The sequence below is a fragment of the Drosophila elegans genome, unplaced genomic scaffold (genome assembly GCF_018152505.1).
Source record: "Drosophila elegans isolate 14027-0461.03 unplaced genomic scaffold, ASM1815250v1 contig_476, whole genome shotgun sequence".
Lineage (NCBI taxonomy): Eukaryota > Metazoa > Arthropoda > Insecta > Diptera > Drosophilidae > Drosophila > Drosophila elegans.
Genome location: NW_024545863.1, coordinates 19,638,439 through 19,657,266, shown reverse-complemented (window position 1 = coordinate 19,657,266; position 18,828 = coordinate 19,638,439). Strand labels below are relative to the sequence as shown.

The window sequence follows — 18,828 nt, the reverse complement described above, 5'->3', positions numbered from 1 at the left end:
TAGCAACAAATGAAAATCAGCAACGCCCACCAATAGCCGACGAAAGCGATCGTTGTCTACGCTCCGGCGATCGCACATTTGAAAGCGATGGCGATAGTGGAGCACTCCGAGCGATTGACAGAGACGGGAAGAGCTACATACGTGAAAGATCTGCCAACGGGGCCACGCCCTCTGTTTATTTTAAAACAGTTTTTTGCTCATCACCAATCGAGGCAGATGCCGTCGATTTTATCTGTTTTCAGAGCCAACTTAAGTGGCCCGCCATTAAGTTTTATTTTTTATGCAAATCTATTGAACCTGTTTGGTAAAAATTCACAGATTGTTCAAATACATGGATATTAATCAAATGAAGAAAACCTATTGTTTTTAAAATGTATTAACATTTTTTGCCTAAGCACTGTTATAATTTCTTAAGGGCTTTAGGCATATATGTCTAAAAGCCTAGTTTCTTAAGCAAATAATCACTGTTTTTCTTTTTAGATTGAGAGATTTTATTATTTATTAATTTTCTAAATTAACCATTGATTTGAATTGTTGAAAGATTTTAGCGGAAATTCCAGGAATATTAAATAAATTAGCTTATGCTTTGTTTAATTAAACTAATAAAAGAATTTATAAAAAAATAGTTATATTTTACTTTCATCTAGTTTCAATATGATTCTGCATAGTACGCCAAAACATTTCTGCTCAAACTAATGAGAACAAAACACTTTTATGCGGTGCGTATCTGGTGCGTATGCGTACAAATTTAATTAAGTTGTGGTGTCGAATAATACTAATAACAGCAAATTGCATTTATTGTTTTAGTTTATGCACTCACGCACGCACTTTGACACTTTGTGGTGTCCATTGTGCTAGTTTACGCTAGCCACTTTGAGTCACAATTAAATTAAATATACTAAATTATATTTTTTGAAATATTTATTTATTAATTATCAAAAGAATAAAAGCTGCTGTTTGCGTTGCATAAAACCAATTTTACTTTCATTTGTATCGTTGAAAGCCCACGTTGCGTATGCGTCATATTTGTTTAGCCATTTTGCCGAGAGTGCGTTTGTGGTATTAAATTATTCATGAATTGATTAAATAATTGCCGACTAATAAAATGTAAATTAGCTTTAATTAGTTAATTAATTAACCAAAGGCATTCATTACCCAGCCAGGAAAGTGTCAAGTGTGCTCTTATAGATTTATAACGAATGATTTAATTTGTAATTAGATTAAAACTAAAATTGATTGAGCTTAAGCAACAGTTTCGTATACTTGCCACATGTCAAACGCATTTTCTTCTACCTCTGAATGTCATCAAGACTTTTATGGCCTGATGGCAATTAAACAAATGCTTTACCATATACAATTACTTACGGCCATAAAAAACACTTTATTAATAACATCCAGCCTTTTAAAATGTATTTTTTCAAATTCCTTTTGAAAGTTTTTTTAAATTTATTTTATTGACGGTCATTGAATTCAACTCTTAAAATGTTTTATAGCTGGCAAATGACAGCACTATTTGTAAAATGCATTCAGAAATTATTTTCTCTGCTGCAACTGATTGATATCAATGGCAATATTAACAATAATAAACGGCAAGGGCAATAATCTTCAGCTGCAAAGTCCTTGTTTACTACGCACACACAAAATGTAATTTTACGCAAAATAATTTTTTACCCTTCTCACTGACACAAACAGTCCATGAATGTAAATAAGCATGAAACTCGAACCACTTTCCTCTAGTTGGGGTCACCATAATGTGGTGCCCTCAAAGATGAATTGCCATTTGATTTGTTTGCGCTGCCTGTGGCAGCAGTTTAATTTAATTATCGCATTTGTCATTTGGCCAACTGCCAGTGAACGCAGCTTGTTTCTCTGGCCCAGAATCACTAGGGCCATCCAACGACCATGCAATTGCCCGACCATATAAACACAAACAAACGTGCACAGCCAGATAGTTGGGCAAAATCAGGGGACAAAGCTGCATAGTAGCCATCAGCACAAGAGTTGTGTGTGGTTTTCACTGGAGATTGGTTAAATAGAATCTCGGAGTTGCTTTATGTTGCTTTCTCTATAGTGTTTATTAACATAAATTAGTGGAATTTCTGAATAGAGAGGCAGACAAAAGGTAACGATATAGTTGATTAAAATGGGTGCGCAATATACATTTAGTTGTGTAACATTGACTTTTACAAGGTTAATAATTTGATATACTTGGTAATTACACAAACTGAATAAGGAACATTTATTGATAACTTTTGAATTTTAGACAAATATATTTATTGTTAAAATTGTTTAATTTGAAAAGGGTTCTAATAATTTTAAATTTTCCATTTATCCTATTTTATATTTGAGAGAAATATGATACCAAATGCTCCCATCGAGCTTCCTAAAATACCATTCCGAAGCAGTGATCTCTGATCTAAAATCAAGCGAAGAGTCCACTACAATCAAATTCAATCCCAAACTTGTTCGATGGAGAGTAAATCAACATATAGGTCGCACCTGAGTGGCAATTACATTCGGGTTTATGAGCGAACGATGGCAAACATTTAAAATGAAATGCCTAATGCAAATTGTCGAGACAGTTGCAATGCAGACCGCAAACGAATATTTGCCAGCACACGCCCCTATGCTATCAATGCGCCATAATGCCGCACCACCCCATAAACCACCCAATGCACCACCCAAGGCTCCACATTTTGCCGCACCACTCACCGACCCCCTTCTCCCGCCGCTGGCACTAATATGCAAATGTAATTTGCTGCGTTTGGCGCGTGACGTTCGTTTGGTAATCGCAACACAATTACAATGTTGTCAGTTTGCCAGTGTGTGGGTGACTGTTACGCAGTGTGTGCGTGTGTGTGTGTGTGTACTTGCCAGGGGGTGGGGGTGGTGCAGCGGTTGCAGTTGGGACAGCCGCATCTACGCGTAATTAATTGATTTTTATCTGGCTTAAGGCTATTTTACAGTTTGTTGATGACAGACGATGCAGACACGAGTGCTCCCTGGATGGAGAGAGATTGTGCACCACTGTGGTGCCCTCCGCCACCACCACTTCTTCCTCCACCCTCCCGATTCCAGAAGGCAACCCATATGCGAACCACATTATGGCCGATGTCGAGTCTATTTAAAGCCATTTTTATGACTCTCACTTTGTCTCTGGCTTTTCGTTTGTTTCACTCTTTGTTTTCTGTTTATTTGGGGTTAATAATACAGTGCAAGTGGGAAATTATTATTTTTGCGAAATATAACTTATCAAAAATTGATGGCTTTAACTTGTAAGTATACAAAAAAAATTGTATCTATGTATTTGAAACTCTCTCTTACTTCGTTTTGCAGTACTAAGTTACTAATTATTTTTGTGATGGGTTATGATTAAAAGAAATATGGGATAATATAATATGAAAAATTTAAGAACTGATTGGTGGTACCTGCACTTAAACTATAACCAAAAGATTGGTATTAAGCACTTAATTTAAGTTTGGCGTGCCCAAACTTTATTATTTCCTTAAAGGGAAAATAAAAGCAACAAGAAATGCTCTAAAAAGATATTTGTATTTAAGCAAACCTTAATCCGATTATTCAAAGAATAATTATACGTTTTCAACTGCAATTGAAAAGGCTTGCAATTACTTAAAGAGTTGTGAATTTGATTCCAATTAACTTAAATCTCTTGCTGTAAACTTGATCCAGTGAGTGGTCGATGGGAAAATTGGCAAGTGCCAATGCAAACGGCCAAGAGGCTTAATGCCCGGCCACAGCAGGATGTCCACACACACATCATACACATATCACAACACACACCGAGAGCCATGTCCTGCAGTTAATTTGCTGATATTATTGCTGTGATTAACACATACATGTTTATGTGCCCGACCGTGTTTTATATATAAACACACACAGTCATGAGTGTGGGTGGAAAATCTGTGCATTGCACTTGAATTGACGTCGGTTTCTCACGCACAAACACAAACAAACACCAACACACATGCAGACATGTCCCTTTGCCAGGATGATAAATGACTGGACTGAGCTTATAATATTAATAACATAGACAAAACACTTGAACATGTCGACATGCATAACATTTTGGCTCACATAGACAGTCGGACATCAAGCACATACACTGAGGAAAAAGATTTTTCAATCTATTAAGTAGTAGATTCGTTATGCTTCGCTTTTTAAGTCAATAAAAAACCAACAAATATGATAGATAATAATCAAACTAAGCTCTTGGAAAGCACAACATTTTGTGCAGTGCATACACGCACATGTTGCAGGGTCCTTACTGTTTATATATATATATCAACTAATAATTAATTGACTTGATGGAGAATGTAATTTAATTAAGCAAGCATTTCGATGTGACTCCGCCGCCATATCCTTGTTATTGCCATGGCCAATTTGCTTGGTTTCCAACATATACATCGACATCTATATTTCCCATTCTGCTATTGCCTTTGTGTGTGTGTAAGTGTGTATGCTAGCTCGGTCCTTTGCCATGGCAGCCAATTAGTCTTATGGCATTTGAGCGCCCACACGGCGTATGCGTAACGTAAGATTATTAATGCAAATCGGGTTTGCATTGACAGCCCTAAAATTCGACAGGCTTGTAGGGATTGACAAGGACAGAGATCTGTAGCAGGAAAGCGTTTGTGGTTAAAAAGTGATATATTTCATTAACGTAATTTTAATTTAATTAGAGTGTTCATAAAAGTGATAAGCTGTTGTTAATTTTACCACTGTCGTTTTAAATGGCTAAAGATAATCAATTGCATTACTTTTGCATTGAATTCTTTCCGCAGAATTGCAAATACAAAATCTACAAGCAGAGGCTTAGATTATTATGTATGAACCATGATTATATATTTTTTTGCTAATGAATCTCGTAAACACTTACGGAAATAAGCAAGCTATGTTGGAATGGAAAAGGTTTGTATTTAAAACAAATATAATGCCGTATTTAAATATTTAATAATATATATGAGTATAACAAAGTGTATTTAAATAAATTGGTAACATCTAAAGTTGTTTTTTTTACAAGTTAAAGAAATTAAAGACAGTGAATTCGGACTCAAGCAAGGCCCTTTAAGTACAGCTCAATCATTTGGTTAACATTAATTTGGGACTGTCAACTGCAAGTGTAGATAACAAACGACTCAAGCGGTTTCCCAAATATCCTGTTCAGAACCCAAACCGCAAAAGGGTTTGAGCTTTTAAGACCATTGCCTAATTCGAGTAAAAGTCTCAAGTTTTGATTAATTTAGAGCCTCTTAAAGAGCAAACACCCAATAATCATGTGGGTGTGTGTGTACATAAATTTTGTTGTTGGTCTTAATTGGCTGACAGCAGTTGGACCCCGGGCGTGTCCTTGCTGCAAAGTTAATTTATTCTAATTAGTCAATAAATCTCAATTTATTTCACAATCAGGCGACTCGGTGTGTGTGCATTTGAGTGTGGGTTTGTTTGTGCTTTAAGGCATTTCTGGCTGACTATGCAAATTGTTAATTTGTCCTGCCTTCTCCCCCGCAAAAGCCTTCCCTCTCCACAAAATCACTTGTTTGGGCAGCTGCTGCAAGCCCAACTGCAACAAAATACAATTTGGCATAATAATTACTGAGGCATAAAGCAGCATCACACCTTGCTTCCTCTTGTTATGCGCTTCAATTAAATTACGATATATTTCATGGCTTCAGGGGACAATCGAGTTGGGTAAATAAATTGTGGATTATTCTAATGCAAACAACAGGATTGAAAAAAGCATACTTTTAAGCAAATTTCCGTGTTATGCATTTAATTAATTTTAATTACTATTTTTCAGCCCATAACTACAGTTCATGACAGCGCTTTAAAACCTATTCTGATGTAATTTCGTATATTTATCTATTGATATAAAAAAGCAATTCAATCTAATTTTGTTCAAAACAACAATAGTAGACATTTAAAATCAAATATAAATCATCTTACTTAACCCTATTTAATTACAACATATTTATTGCCTGTTCATATTTTTCTATAAAGCACTCTTCATATCGGAAATACTACCATTAAATTTTAATTTTTTTTGGTTGTGCACTTCCGTTTGGGTGCAAATTAGGCAAATTAAATATTTTAAGCATACGCACAGAAGCAGACAATAGAATATTTATGGGTAAATAGGCGCATTAAATTGGGATTATTGTGTGAGAGGTTTTTAAAAAGTGTTTAATTTAATTAAATGGCCACAATTGCGATTGTGCTTGTTGAGCAAGCTTTGACCAGCAAAATATTGTCACATTAAATAAACCGAATAATCCCCCAAAAACATTATGTGCGTTAGCTGCAATTTGCAATGCTTAGCACAGAGGGTAAAATCATTATGAAATATTTTAACCATGAAACAATTGTTTTTTCATTGAGCAAATGCATTTAGACAAAAGCCTAAATTGGAATTTTCCTGTACTTTTCGATCTATTCAAGGATATGTCTTGCATCAAAGCTCATTCTCCTTTTGAAACCATTTTAAAACATTTTTTAGAGTTTATTTTTCATGTTATTTGGCCTTATGTAACTTCTTAGACTTAGAGTCCTGATATTGATTTAAATAAACTTCTCGGAATTGCTTTTTCTATAAATTGCTATTTTCAAGAAGTTTATTTAACTCAATGTCAAGTTAAATATTATGATTCGTGGTTATACTCTAGGCTGCTTAGATAGGGATATATGTTTTTGGATAAACCTTGATGAGCTCTCCCTACCTGCGTTTCGGTGACCATCAGCAGTTTGGCCATTTCGGTGCGCTCGCTGGAGCTGAGATACTTCTTCACCTCGAACTGTTTCTCCAGCTCGAAAATCTGCCTGCCGGTGAACGTGGTGCGGGCCTTCTTCTTTCGCCGGGCATCGGTGGATCCCGAGTCGGAGTCATCCTCGGTGGTCTCCAAGGTGCTGTTGGCATTGCTCAGCTGCTGCGGATTGGCGTTGCTGCCGGGCGAGCTGTTGCTGTTGTTGGCGGCCATCACCTTGTCCCGCATCAGACTGTCGCTGCTGCCCGTGGGACTAATGTCCGGCGGCAGTGGAACTGTTGCCGCATTGGTGGGCGTCAACTTCTTTTTCTTGGCCGCTGGCTTGCCAGAGCTCTCTGCAAAGGAAAAACAAAGAAATACACAACAATATGGTTAGCCAAAGCCATATATGAGTATGCATATTTGTTTCGGTCGTATTTGCCTGACTTTTCTATCGAATCGCAGCTGTTTAACCTCAATTGGGTCTCTTGGCTATCATTTCATAACCGCTTTTGCAATTAGCCCGTCAAATGTAACAATGTAACAGCTATTGACTGGGGCAACAGCTTTTTGTTATGCATTGTTCCATTCCCTTATGCTATCCTCTTTCTTTTTCTTTTTCTGTTCAATATAAATTTGTTTGCCATTTGCTATAAGCTTTTGCTTTTGTTTTCGATTTTGCACTTCTATCAGTAACAAAAATCTAAATGTTAAGCAAAAAAAAAAATATCTAAGAATAAAATGCATTTATTGACTGCTACGCTTAAGTATTTGTTTGTTTTGGATTTAAAAAATACATTATTTGTTTTTAAGTACTCTAGCTCTGAAAAAAAATGTAATAAATGAGAAGGCAAGTTCAACTTAAAAACGTTTAGCGGAAAATGTATTTAATTTCAATTCTCTTTTGAGATTACTTTAAAAGATCTAGTTAATGAGTAAAACAAAATAATTTACAACGAGCTTAATCACTAGCTGGAATTGTAAAAGCCATCTTTCGGCTAGTTATTATTTAGTTTTCATTCTTAGCAGGGCATTCATTGGCCACTCCCCACCGACCAATGACTGAGTTGTAATATCGGACGAAAACAAGTGTTAAGTGGGCTATATGCCATATGCTTTGGCCGCGGCTTTTGGACTTGACGGGGACAAAACGTGTCTGGCATGAGTCGAACGTTGCCTGGACAACTTCAATTACCAATGCATAATTGAAATCTAATTGACAGTTAAATGCAAAACGCTCGATATCGCTGCTGCTGTTGGTTGCTGCTTCAGTCGTTGCTGTCGTTTGTCGCATTGCTAATACGCCGCGTGGGCCCCGCCGGCCTCATATGCATGACACTGTGATTAATTAGGCGGGCGGGCGACATCAGTGCCATTGTCGTTGTATTTGTCGTTTCTGCTGTCACCGCTGGCAATTGGCAATTTTCACCATCGAACACAAAATAGCCCCCTTTCTCACCCTCAGCGAAATGAGAGACGATGGCAGTGGAGTGTAAAGGGCGCCCCAATGGCGCGAAATCAATAAAACTAAATGGCAAAACAAAAGCGGAAAAACAACAAGCTGGGCAAGCGTTAAAAGCCCGCAACTTGTGCAATTAGAGCAACAACAATAAAAACTTTGCACAAATGTTTGTTTATATTTGCTGCCCCTGCTGTAGCTCTTAACGCCAATTGGCAATTGCCATGTCATTTACATTAGGCCCAGTCGGCGGGCATTTAAATGTCGTTATGCCAAGTGGGCAAAACCATCAGAGAAAACAAACAACCAAAAAAAAAAAAGAGCTTCAACTTAGAACCAAACTCCACTTATTGGCCCGCTTGATTTGACGGCAGTACCATTTATGGCAGCTGCAAACAAGTAATTAAGCAAAAATTACCCGATGACTATGTCAAACAATCGGTCTGCTGCAAGTTCGTCATTCAATCGTTTGTTGTTCTCCCCAAGTCTGGTACGTGATTTTAATAACAATAAAAACTAAACACAACATTGAGCAATTAACGCGCCAAGCAAACAGCGGCAGCAAAATTATTCAAATTGTGTTCTCTCAACTTTGCTTATTTCGCCCCTCGATTGCCATTTTGTACGGATTTCATTGTTGCCATGGCTATCGCTAATTGCATTTTCATATATTTTCGTGCTATTTCGCTGGCCTCTTTCGAATTAAATCATTTTAATGCAGCCAAAGCAAATGCAAATTCAAATTGGCAACCATTTTTAGTTCGCATTCGCATATAAATAAAAATAACAAAGCAATGAGCCACAAATGCATCTAATTAAGTTTTTCACATTTTGTTGATCAATTACAATTTCAATAGTTTTTAATGATCGAAAAAGAACGCGGTGAATATATACGCTCACAATGTATTCGGTGAACAGTTTTTGGCGCGTTCTAAATGAATTCACACGAGTATTCGGCTAGATAATTCAAAGAATAAGAAAACTGCTGGCCTCGTATTAAAAATAAAAAAATTTAAAAGATACGTAATTCATTTCCCAAAAAATTCTATTCTGAACAGTATTTCTAATATGTTTGCATAAAAAAAACTTGTGTAATTAGACTTTCAACATGTGTTAAACATATAATTTAACTGTTCGAATTTAACAAGAATTGAATAGCTGATAGACGAGCCGGGTCTTAACTGGAGTGTGCTAAATTCTAATGACCTGACCATTAGCCTAGCCAAAAAAAATGAGGCTGAGATGCAGAGCGGGCAGGGAAGATACCGATTGGCATCATTTAAGTTGGCAGAACACGCATACGCCGTGTTGCCCACCGCACGCTTCGCTGAAGCGTGTTGAGAGCTCAGCGCTCCGCTCAATTGGCAGGCTCGTCGAGCGTCTCCACACAGCACTCATATCCTACCTATGCTCGGCGCCAATATGCTAGAGATGGGAAAGAGATCACTTTAAAAATAGAAACACTCTCAAAAATATTACCAAATTTATCATAGTTTTGGTATTATTTGTGGCAGAAACAATGTTATTTAGGAATTTAAAGACAAGACATTTTTAAGATTTACGATTTTTGTCTTTTTGACATATCCCAAATAATTTTGTTTTAGTGATTAAGCTTTTTAAAATTATAACAAAAATAACGATGGCCCTTAAGATTTTATTGAGATTGAAACTGTGAAATAAAGACTCGAAAATTTATGGACCATCTTTCCGAAAAGCAAGTTTGGAAAGTGATTTTTTAATAAATTTAAGACTTAATGCTTTTAAGAATTGTAGATTAGTTAGAACCATTTTGGAATTATAGCAATGCAGAAGTTCTGTTAAAAAAGCCTTTGTAAAGTCAATCTTTAACTAGATGGCTCTAAATAACACATTTTTCACATTATTTAATTGGTGTCTATAATTTCGTTTGCAATTAATTTAAACTAGGAAATAGGTTCTTCCACTATTTTCTCTGTGTATAATTAATGCCCAATGCTTACCTTTCTTGGCGGCAGACTTTCCGAGAATGTGGCTCTGCTTGGTGGCCGGCATGGGTGAGTTGTTGCTGTCGCGGGACTTTCTGGCCACACAGAGATTTAGCGGCTGATCGAGCGGAGTTGCTGCTGCAACGGTTACCGCCGTGACAGTTGCTGCTGCTGTAGCTGCTGCAATCGCGGCACTGTCCTCCTCGCTAGCATCGCTCATCGAAATGGAGGCGCTCCTCATTGGCGGCATGTCCTGGTACGGCTTCAGTATGCTATTGGGTGACATGACCGGACCGGACAAATCAAAGGCTCCCTCCGGCCGGTCCTTTTTGACCACGGATATTCCCAGGATATCGGCTATGGAGTGGGGAGTGGGCCGGTCCGGTTGGGTGGCATAGACATGGGCATGCCAATTAGTGGGCGGTCCAGGTGTAGTTGTGATTGCAGGTGTGCTGGCCGAGCGCCGTTGTTGTTGCTGCTGCGGGGCATGTTGCTGCTGCTGCTGGGGATGCACTGAACTTGGTCTGGGGGCCACCACCGCCTCCAGCTGTTTTTGCAGAAAAGTAGTGGGCGGACTGTCCGAAATTGGATTGGCAATGTTATTGTTGTCGCGAACGCGCAACAGATTCACCAGCTTCTCCTTGCTGCTGCCGATCGGACTGACCATGGTCATCGGTGGAGGCGGTATGGTCAGCGGACTGGTGTAAACATAGCTGGTCGCCGCCATCTTGTACAGGTCGGATGTGGAGTGCTGATGCTGCTGTTGCTGCTGATGGAGTTGCAGGTTGTGATGTTGCTGCTGCTGCTGGTGCTCCTTCACAATGCCATAATTATGTCCCATTTCCGCTGCCTCCAAATGCGTATCGCGTTCAGTTTCGGGCATCATTTAGGCCACGTTGCCTGCAAAGCAAACAAAAAAAAAACATTTAAATAATGTTAGTACAAAAAATAGAGATAAAGTGTGGGTGAGTGCGAAAGTGAACTTAGATTAGCTCAAACAGCTGCACATTTGTCGTCAAGTTGTTAATGGTTTCGACTGCCAACTGGCGCCTGGTAATGTAATTTGTGCTCGTCCTCAAAGTGAAGGCCAAAAGGCTTCGCTTACAGCCTCCCCTCCTAGAATTTCCCACCCACATTAACCTCACCTCCAGCTTTTACTGGGCCTCCTCAGCTGAGACTCAAAAGTAATGCAATAAAATACAGCGCCAGTCCGTTGCCACTTGCTGCCTGTGCCGCAATGTGCACAGCGAAAAAATAATTAACTTTATTTATATTGAATTATAGGAAAATATGTTTATATATGTATATGTTTTGTCGGAATATATTTAAATAAACTAATACTCTCATATTGTATATATACCAATTTAAAAACAATATTTGTTTTGGCTCTATCTTATGTAGGGATTTAATTATAATTAACAAATATTTGTTAAATCCGCATTGGCCGGAGTCAGCAGATGGTGAATTCTGTGTTAAAGAAACAATTCGGTCAACTGATAGAGTGATAAGTGGCTTAATAGATTGTAGGCTTATCTTTGATTCTATGAATCACAAAATTTCATCATCTTTTAAAACAATTATAAATGTGTGACAAGTTAAATGTTTAACTTACTGGTCTAGTGAATAATGGTAGGTCTCTTTTCAGATTTTTTTTATTACCTTTTTCTTTCATTGCTATTTATTATTGATTGAAATTTGTTATCCACTAATGACCGACATTTGAGCGGCAATTTCGTTTTCAGTGTAGTTCAACTTATTTAACCCTCCGACAAGCCTTGGCTTCGGCTTCGGGTGAATTGGGTTGAGTTGAAATGGGTTGAGTCGAGTTGGGTGGGTCAGGCGTAGCCTATTTCCTGGCGCACTGCGTTGTGATTTGCATAACAAAATGTTGCACAATCATTGCGAAAGAGAGAGGGCGGGAAAGAGTGAGCGTGATAGAGAGAGCGAGAGGAAGGATCCAACTAGGCGGCACATACGTTTTCAAGTACTGAATTCAGGGGGAGGCAAATGGGCGGCTTCGCACAGCCTTGTACAATTTGTCATTGTGAGCGTGCGTTTGTGTTTGTAAGTGCTTGCTGAAAATTTATGGCACAACATTTGAGTGTGACACAATTTAACTTAATTCGTTAAGTCAAAAGCGTGTGAAATGTACAAGGGAAATTATTATTTTTTAAACTGCACCCGAATATTTTTCAAACGGTGTCAGGAGAGTGTAGTGTTTTGTAGAATATACGTATAAATTAGTTCAGACAGCTAACAGTTTTTCAATGGTTTATTAAAATACAGCTAGCACAAATACAGAACTTAGGATATTTTTTCGTTTAAAAAATAATTATCCCTATTATTAACGAAAATAATATATGTATATTATATATATACGAGACACAAGCTTCCAAAATGAGAAGTTTTATAATCAATCGTTTTAATTTACCAGTAACTTCAGTAAATTTAGTTCCTATAAATTATCAAATTCCAGTGATATATAAAATACATTATTCGTACTAAGTATTATTAAAAAACAAAACATAAATTATACAAAAAAGTCTGTGGCTTAAAAAAAATATATTGAAATAAAATACTAATCCTTTCTTAACAGAGAGTGAACGATGCATTTTAAAAATGAGTTAAATGTTATTAAATTAAAAAAAGCCTGTTTTGATGGATTTTAAATTCTATACATTTAATAAGCATTAAAAATGAGCTTAAAAATTAAAGCTTTTAACTTTAAATTTAAAATTAAAGTGTAATCAAAATATTTGTATTGTTTCTGGAAACATTTTTTAATCAAATGTAACAAAGCAAAAACAGAATATGAAAATGTATTCCTAATTAAATAGTTTTAGTTGTAAGAAATGTAAATCCAGTTTGTGCAAACAATTTGCAGTTAATTTAATGGCATTTCCAAAAGCATCGTTATCGTTATACGTTGTAACAACTCATATTTGGCATTCCCAAAAGCAATTTAAATTAATACAATGTGCACACTCACCCGGTCACTCACACCCACATTCATACACTTGGAAAAACTGAGACAGCAACCCAACTACCACCCACTTTTGCAGTCGCAGTCGACGTCGCAGTCCAAATGTCAGATTCAAGCAGCGCGCTCAATAAAATGATGCGTGCTTAAATGTTTTTTATTACCGCTCGGCAGGAACAACAAAAGATACGAAGATATTTGCCACTCTCACACAGATACTTTTACAATCCCACAGAAGCACACGTAAACACTCACACAGAAATAATTGACAAACTTCTCTCTCACAACACGAGAGAGCTCAAAAATGTTGCCAGCAACATTTTGCCAAGGCGCCTGGCGATTAAAGCTAAATAAAATAAATGGCAAAAAGCAAAAGCAGTGATGATGCTGATGGGTGGGAGTGAGGCGGGAAGTGGCGGCAACGAGCGAGTGGGAGAGAGAGCGGCAGCAAGTGTGTTGTTGGCTGATTTGGGGGACATATTCAAGCAGCGGAAGCAGCGCAGGCAAGCGGAAGAAGTTATTTCAATTGCCTGGCCATCCAGCCCCGAACGGAGCGCAAAGTGAAAGAGAGAGAAAAAGAAGTGAAGGAACGAGCCACAGTACACTGATGAAATGCTATATGTTTTCTTGACGATTTTGCAAAACAATTAATTACCTTTCAGTTTAGTTTATTATATTATTTTAAGTTGTTTTATTAGATAAAAAACTAGTAAAAGGATAGACCCAGGCAATTTTTGTATTTAGTAAGGACCGATAAAGAAACCATTAAAATACTAATTTTCATAAAATAAAAATTGATTAAAAAAGGACCAGTTATACCAATAAAAAAAAATAAATAAAATACATCATTATTTTTATGTTTAATGAGAGGTTTGTTTTGAGAGGTAATGCTTTGAATAATTAAATTGTTTGACTAAAATAATTAATTTTAGAAATAAAAATAGTGTACTTATATTTCTAAATTTAGGCCTATAGAAAGGGTATTTGCCTTACGGTAGTTTTATTTAATATGATGCAAATAATGTGTTAAAGAATTAACTATCAAATTATTTGTTAGAAGACCATTTTTTTCAGTGTTTTAAAAAGAGAGCCCTGCCCTGCGGGCACGTTCGGTAGCTTAGTTGGCTGCAAGTGTGTGTATTAGTTACCTGGCACGCTTTTGCCAGTGTCCCTCCCCTTTTCACCCCCTTGCCGCCTACCCTCGTGCCCTTATGCCCTGCGACCCCTTCGCCTACTCAGCTGGCCTTCAATCGTGTGGCAGGACCCAAGTGTCGAGTGCCAGGACGAGGACTAATGGCATTTAAGTTTTGTTAGCTGGACTTGCCACCACGCTGCCATGGCACATGTGTCAAGTCAGGGGCGGTGGATGGGAATGTGTGGCAGAGAATATATTGGATGGAATGTTAAAGATGGATCTAAGAGCTAAACTGTACGTCGTGGAAGTCATTGTAACCCAAACAAATCTCTTTAAACCTAATCGTTGTGGATAACAAGAAGGGTCTGCATTAAACTATTTTAAAAAATGTTTTTTTGTTTAAACTTAAATTTAATTTGTATAGTAAACAAGCCAATTCTGGTTATTATAATTAAAAAATATATAAATTAAAAGACAATAAGTTATGTGATTTTATAAATACAAAACATTAATAAAGTTCTTTGAAATCTATAAATTTATAAGCTAGTTTCTCATTACTAGCTCTTTTATTTTCTATCTTAAAATTTATTCTTATTTTGTTTACTATTACCAAAATTTTACAGGTTGCTCTGACAGAAATCTGTGATATAAATCTTTAAGTTTTTTTCAAGATTTTCAAGCCGAATCAAAAGAAAAAATGATGGTCGAAAAAGTTGTTTCTACAGTATATATTACACTATAAGAAAACCTGTTAAAAACGCCAAGAGGATTTAAATTACTTAAAAATGTTACCAATTTTGCGCTCTTTCTGAGAATACACTCCTGTTTGCCTTGTGCCGCACATGATCGTTATATTTTTCGTTTATCGGGAAGACTACATTTTTGGTCATTTCGGCCACTTTTTGCCAGACATCTTTGGCCTCGAGGCTTGCGAGATGGTTTTTGCCCTGTTCATCCGTCTGACTGTCCCTGGCTTGCCAGCATTTTGTCTATTTTATTTCAGTTTCATTTTATTGCATTGACAACAACGCAGAACACATTCCGCAGGAGGGTCACAGGACGTGGAATGGGTAGAGGGTCAGGGTGTGCGGGGGCGGGGCGGCCGACTCGCCTTGTCTGCCGCTTTGTTGGAATTTTAACAAGCCACTCTCGAATCATCATCGTCAGGGGCTGCTTCATTTGGCCCACGGCAGCTTTCGTCAGAGTCCCTTGGTCTGCCTCGTTTCATTTGCTCCTTTTCACTCAGAAAAAAGTTTCAGAATTCTACACACTCTTGTTAATTAATTTTTTTATTTTTTATTTTTTAATTTTATTTATGAAACGTAAATAGAAGAATGTCAAGTCTGATTTTCCTCCTATTTTGAAACTGGGCTATTTAAATGCAAAATTTAATTTGTTTATATTTTAAAAAATTGGAAAATAACTAACTTTTTACAAGGGTTTTTAGTTCATACTTAGGATTCTTGAAAAAGTAAAGGCAAGAAATTGTCTATCGTCTCTAAAATATTTGTTAACCAATTTTAAATATAGCTTAACTTTCAAAAACGTAGATGAAACAGGAAATGCTTTAACTTAATGGTTAAAAAATTGTCATTTTATATCTTAAGTGTCATTGTTGTACCTCCTTCTCCTTCTCGTTTTCGTCCTTGTTCACGTTCGTCATCGTCTTTGCTTTTCAGCTTTTGGCTGGCTTTCTTCGTCTCTGGGCCGTGTGTTAGTTTTTGACGTTAACTGCGGCTGACTTTGTCCGCCCCCTTTTTTGTATATTCACGCCCGTACCGCCCCGTTTCCGCCCCTCTTCCGACACCCACCCACCCCTTGTCCGTTATGCCTTGTCAGCATAATTTTCTCTACCGTATTTCTGCTGCTCTGCTCTGCATGAGTGTGTGTGTGTGAGTGGGTGCTGTCAACCTGGCAGCTAAAGTGTGTAATTCGTCATTCATATTTACCCCAGAACCGACCTACCCTGCACTCCTGCAGAACTTGAGCTTGTGCGTCATCATTTGCTGCCTTGTAACGCATATAAATTACGGGTTTTTATAGCCTGCGTTTCAGCAAATAGCCCTTTTTTAACATTTTGTATCAGCAATAATATTTAGGATCTAAATTAGCAGGCAAGGTTTGATCTGTGTTAAAATTATTTACTTGAATCTATGAAACTTATTAAAAACATAAGAGTTCCTTAGTTCTTGTTTGTTTAAATTAAACTAGAAATAAAACTAAGATTATGTCATGTGTGGGCTGAATATAGAAAACTAAAGTGTTTGTTATTTAATTATTAGCTCATCTTGGTCAACCTCCTTTTAATATAAACACTATTGTATAAAGTTCTTTGAATAATGGAAAACATTGCTCAACAAAAAATTGCTGCATTACTCGCCGCAGGCCACTTGAAAAATCTTTGACCCAAGGGACTTCTGGCGTGGCAAACGATGAGGTATGTAATATACCACTAATTGATTTTTATGAGGTGCTCTAATGAATGTCCTGGGTCGCCCATAATTGCCATGGCGAAAGTGAACACAAAATACACATACCAACATGCCAAGCGCCAGGCGGTTGGCATGTTTCGCTGGGAAAGTCTCTGAATATTTCATAAAGTTATGTGCTCGCTAATTAAATTGCCGCGACACATGGTCCTCGGTGAGGATATGGGGATATGACGGCAAACAGTCGACTATCGACATTCGTGGCAGGTGGAAAACATCACCCCCTTCGCTAAGCAATTTTAAATGAATTTACATTAACCGTTGCCGCAGAGACTGGCTCGCGATATTCCTTGAAGTTGTTCGTGCTTCGCTCACTTTAATTGTTTTAATTTACTTGCCTTCGCTATGTACTCACATGTGTGTGCAATCCTTCGCTAGTTTTAGTTCGTTTTATTTTGCGTTGAACAGTTTGCCTAGCAAGGGCAAAACAACAATGTAAGTTAATAAAACACCCACATATACACTGCGAACAGAAATTAAAATGAAATAAACTTTTACTTTTTCACTACAAATTGGGTTAGCACTTTGACCGAGAGCCAGGCCAACAATTGAATCAGACTCTAAAGTTAATGTCGTTGAAACTTGACAAGTCGAACGAAGGCAACGGTTGGAATACTAAATCACGGCTTCATTACTGTATCCCCCAATCATATTTTCAATATATGGAGCACTCAAACGTTTAATATTGCCTGTTGTCAGCTATTTTGTGGGAACTCTCCCATTCCGTTTAGTTTTGTTGCACAGCCAACTTGGGTTCAAAATAACTTTATAGACAAGAGTTGGGCGAAGGGAAGCCAATATGGGTGCATAAATAAATCATAAATTGCTGAAAACGATTGTCGGGAAGTGTGTGCGTGGGTGTGTGAAAAGTGGCAATTGTGAACTTTCCTTTGGGGGTGGCCAATTTCGATTCGAGCAATTGCAGCGAGAGTTGCAATTTAGGGAATGTTTTATTTAACTGTTTTCGGTTTGTTGTGGATTCGCTTATCCACAGAAATGTATTTTCCCGCACAGGTGAAAATAACTAGTTTTGACTGTCAAATTGGATCAGTAAAATGTATGTTGAATTTATTATAATTTTTTTTTAAACCATATCTTATCCGAAATGTCAGGTTATATTGAGCAGGAGTAAAATTTAGTATTTATATATTCGGTAGCATTTCAGTTTTGTTTATTGAGTAAAATATAGGGGTTGCAAAACAATTTTGAGCCAAAAAAACGTTTTGAGTTTATTTCCAAATTTATAAGTTTCTATATACGAAAATAATTGTTTTCCGCTTCCTATTTTTCCCATTGCTTAAATTTAAACGACTTTATGAGAGCTTATAAAATAAACGCGGCTAAATGGCAAAGGATAATGGTTGCACACCCAACTCAAGTTGAATCACAGTCCCTCGTCATTTAACATTACTGCTACTTTTGCGGGGAAATTCCAGCACATATCCTGCCCCGCCTGCCACACCCTCAAAATTGGCAGCCCAAGGTAAATGGCAGCCATTCGGAGCCAAATCTGCAGAGCACACAAACATTACGTAGCTATTTTGAACGTAGCATTTAAGCTCTTCAATCTACAATTCCCCTAGCGACTCCTTAAACTTTTGCACTGCTTTCAGTGCTGTTTCTGTTTCTGCCACTGCTGCTGCCACTACCACTGCTGCTGCTGTTGTTGATGTTATATTTATTTATTTTTATTGACAGCATTATATTTTATTTATTATATTGAATTCATGTCATTGTGCTGCCACGACCAGTTCGGTTCAGTTCAGTCAGGCCAAGTTAAGTTTGAAGCCAGGCCAGGCAGCCAGTTTTGTGGGGCAGGGAGCCACTGCCAGTGGCACGTTCGCAGCGTTCTGAGATGTGTGTTTGTGCCATTATTGTCAAGTCAGCATATAAAGCAGCCATCGAAGGGTGGGCCAAATCCCAAATACACACACTCAGGCACAGGGGAAAAATCTATCCATCTGGTTTCTTGAGGTTTCACACAAAATTTTCAAACCTGGTTTCTTTAATATTTTAAAACTTATCAATCTGATTACAATCGAC

The 18,828-nt window shown here is 37.5% G+C and overlaps 1 protein-coding gene across 2 annotated transcripts in view; it reads right to left on the bottom strand.

The window, feature by feature from the left end:
* LOC108139213 (homeobox protein slou) overlaps nucleotides 1–18,828 on the bottom strand; it is a 43,340-nt gene that overhangs the window by 8,017 nt on the left and 16,495 nt on the right. The window contains exons 1-3 of one of the 2 annotated variants that reach the window (XM_041709685.1): nucleotides 17,141–17,177; nucleotides 10,197–11,081; nucleotides 6,735–7,114 (exon numbers count right to left, since the gene is read on the bottom strand). In XM_041709685.1, the coding sequence (XP_041565619.1) occupies nucleotides 6,735–7,114; nucleotides 10,197–11,067 (1,251 nt within the window). In that variant the 5' untranslated portion in view covers nucleotides 11,068–11,081; nucleotides 17,141–17,177. Of the gene's footprint in view, nucleotides 1–6,734; nucleotides 7,115–10,196; nucleotides 11,082–17,140; nucleotides 17,178–18,828 lie in introns of those variants that run through there. The other variant, XM_017261864.2, reaches the window with a different exon arrangement.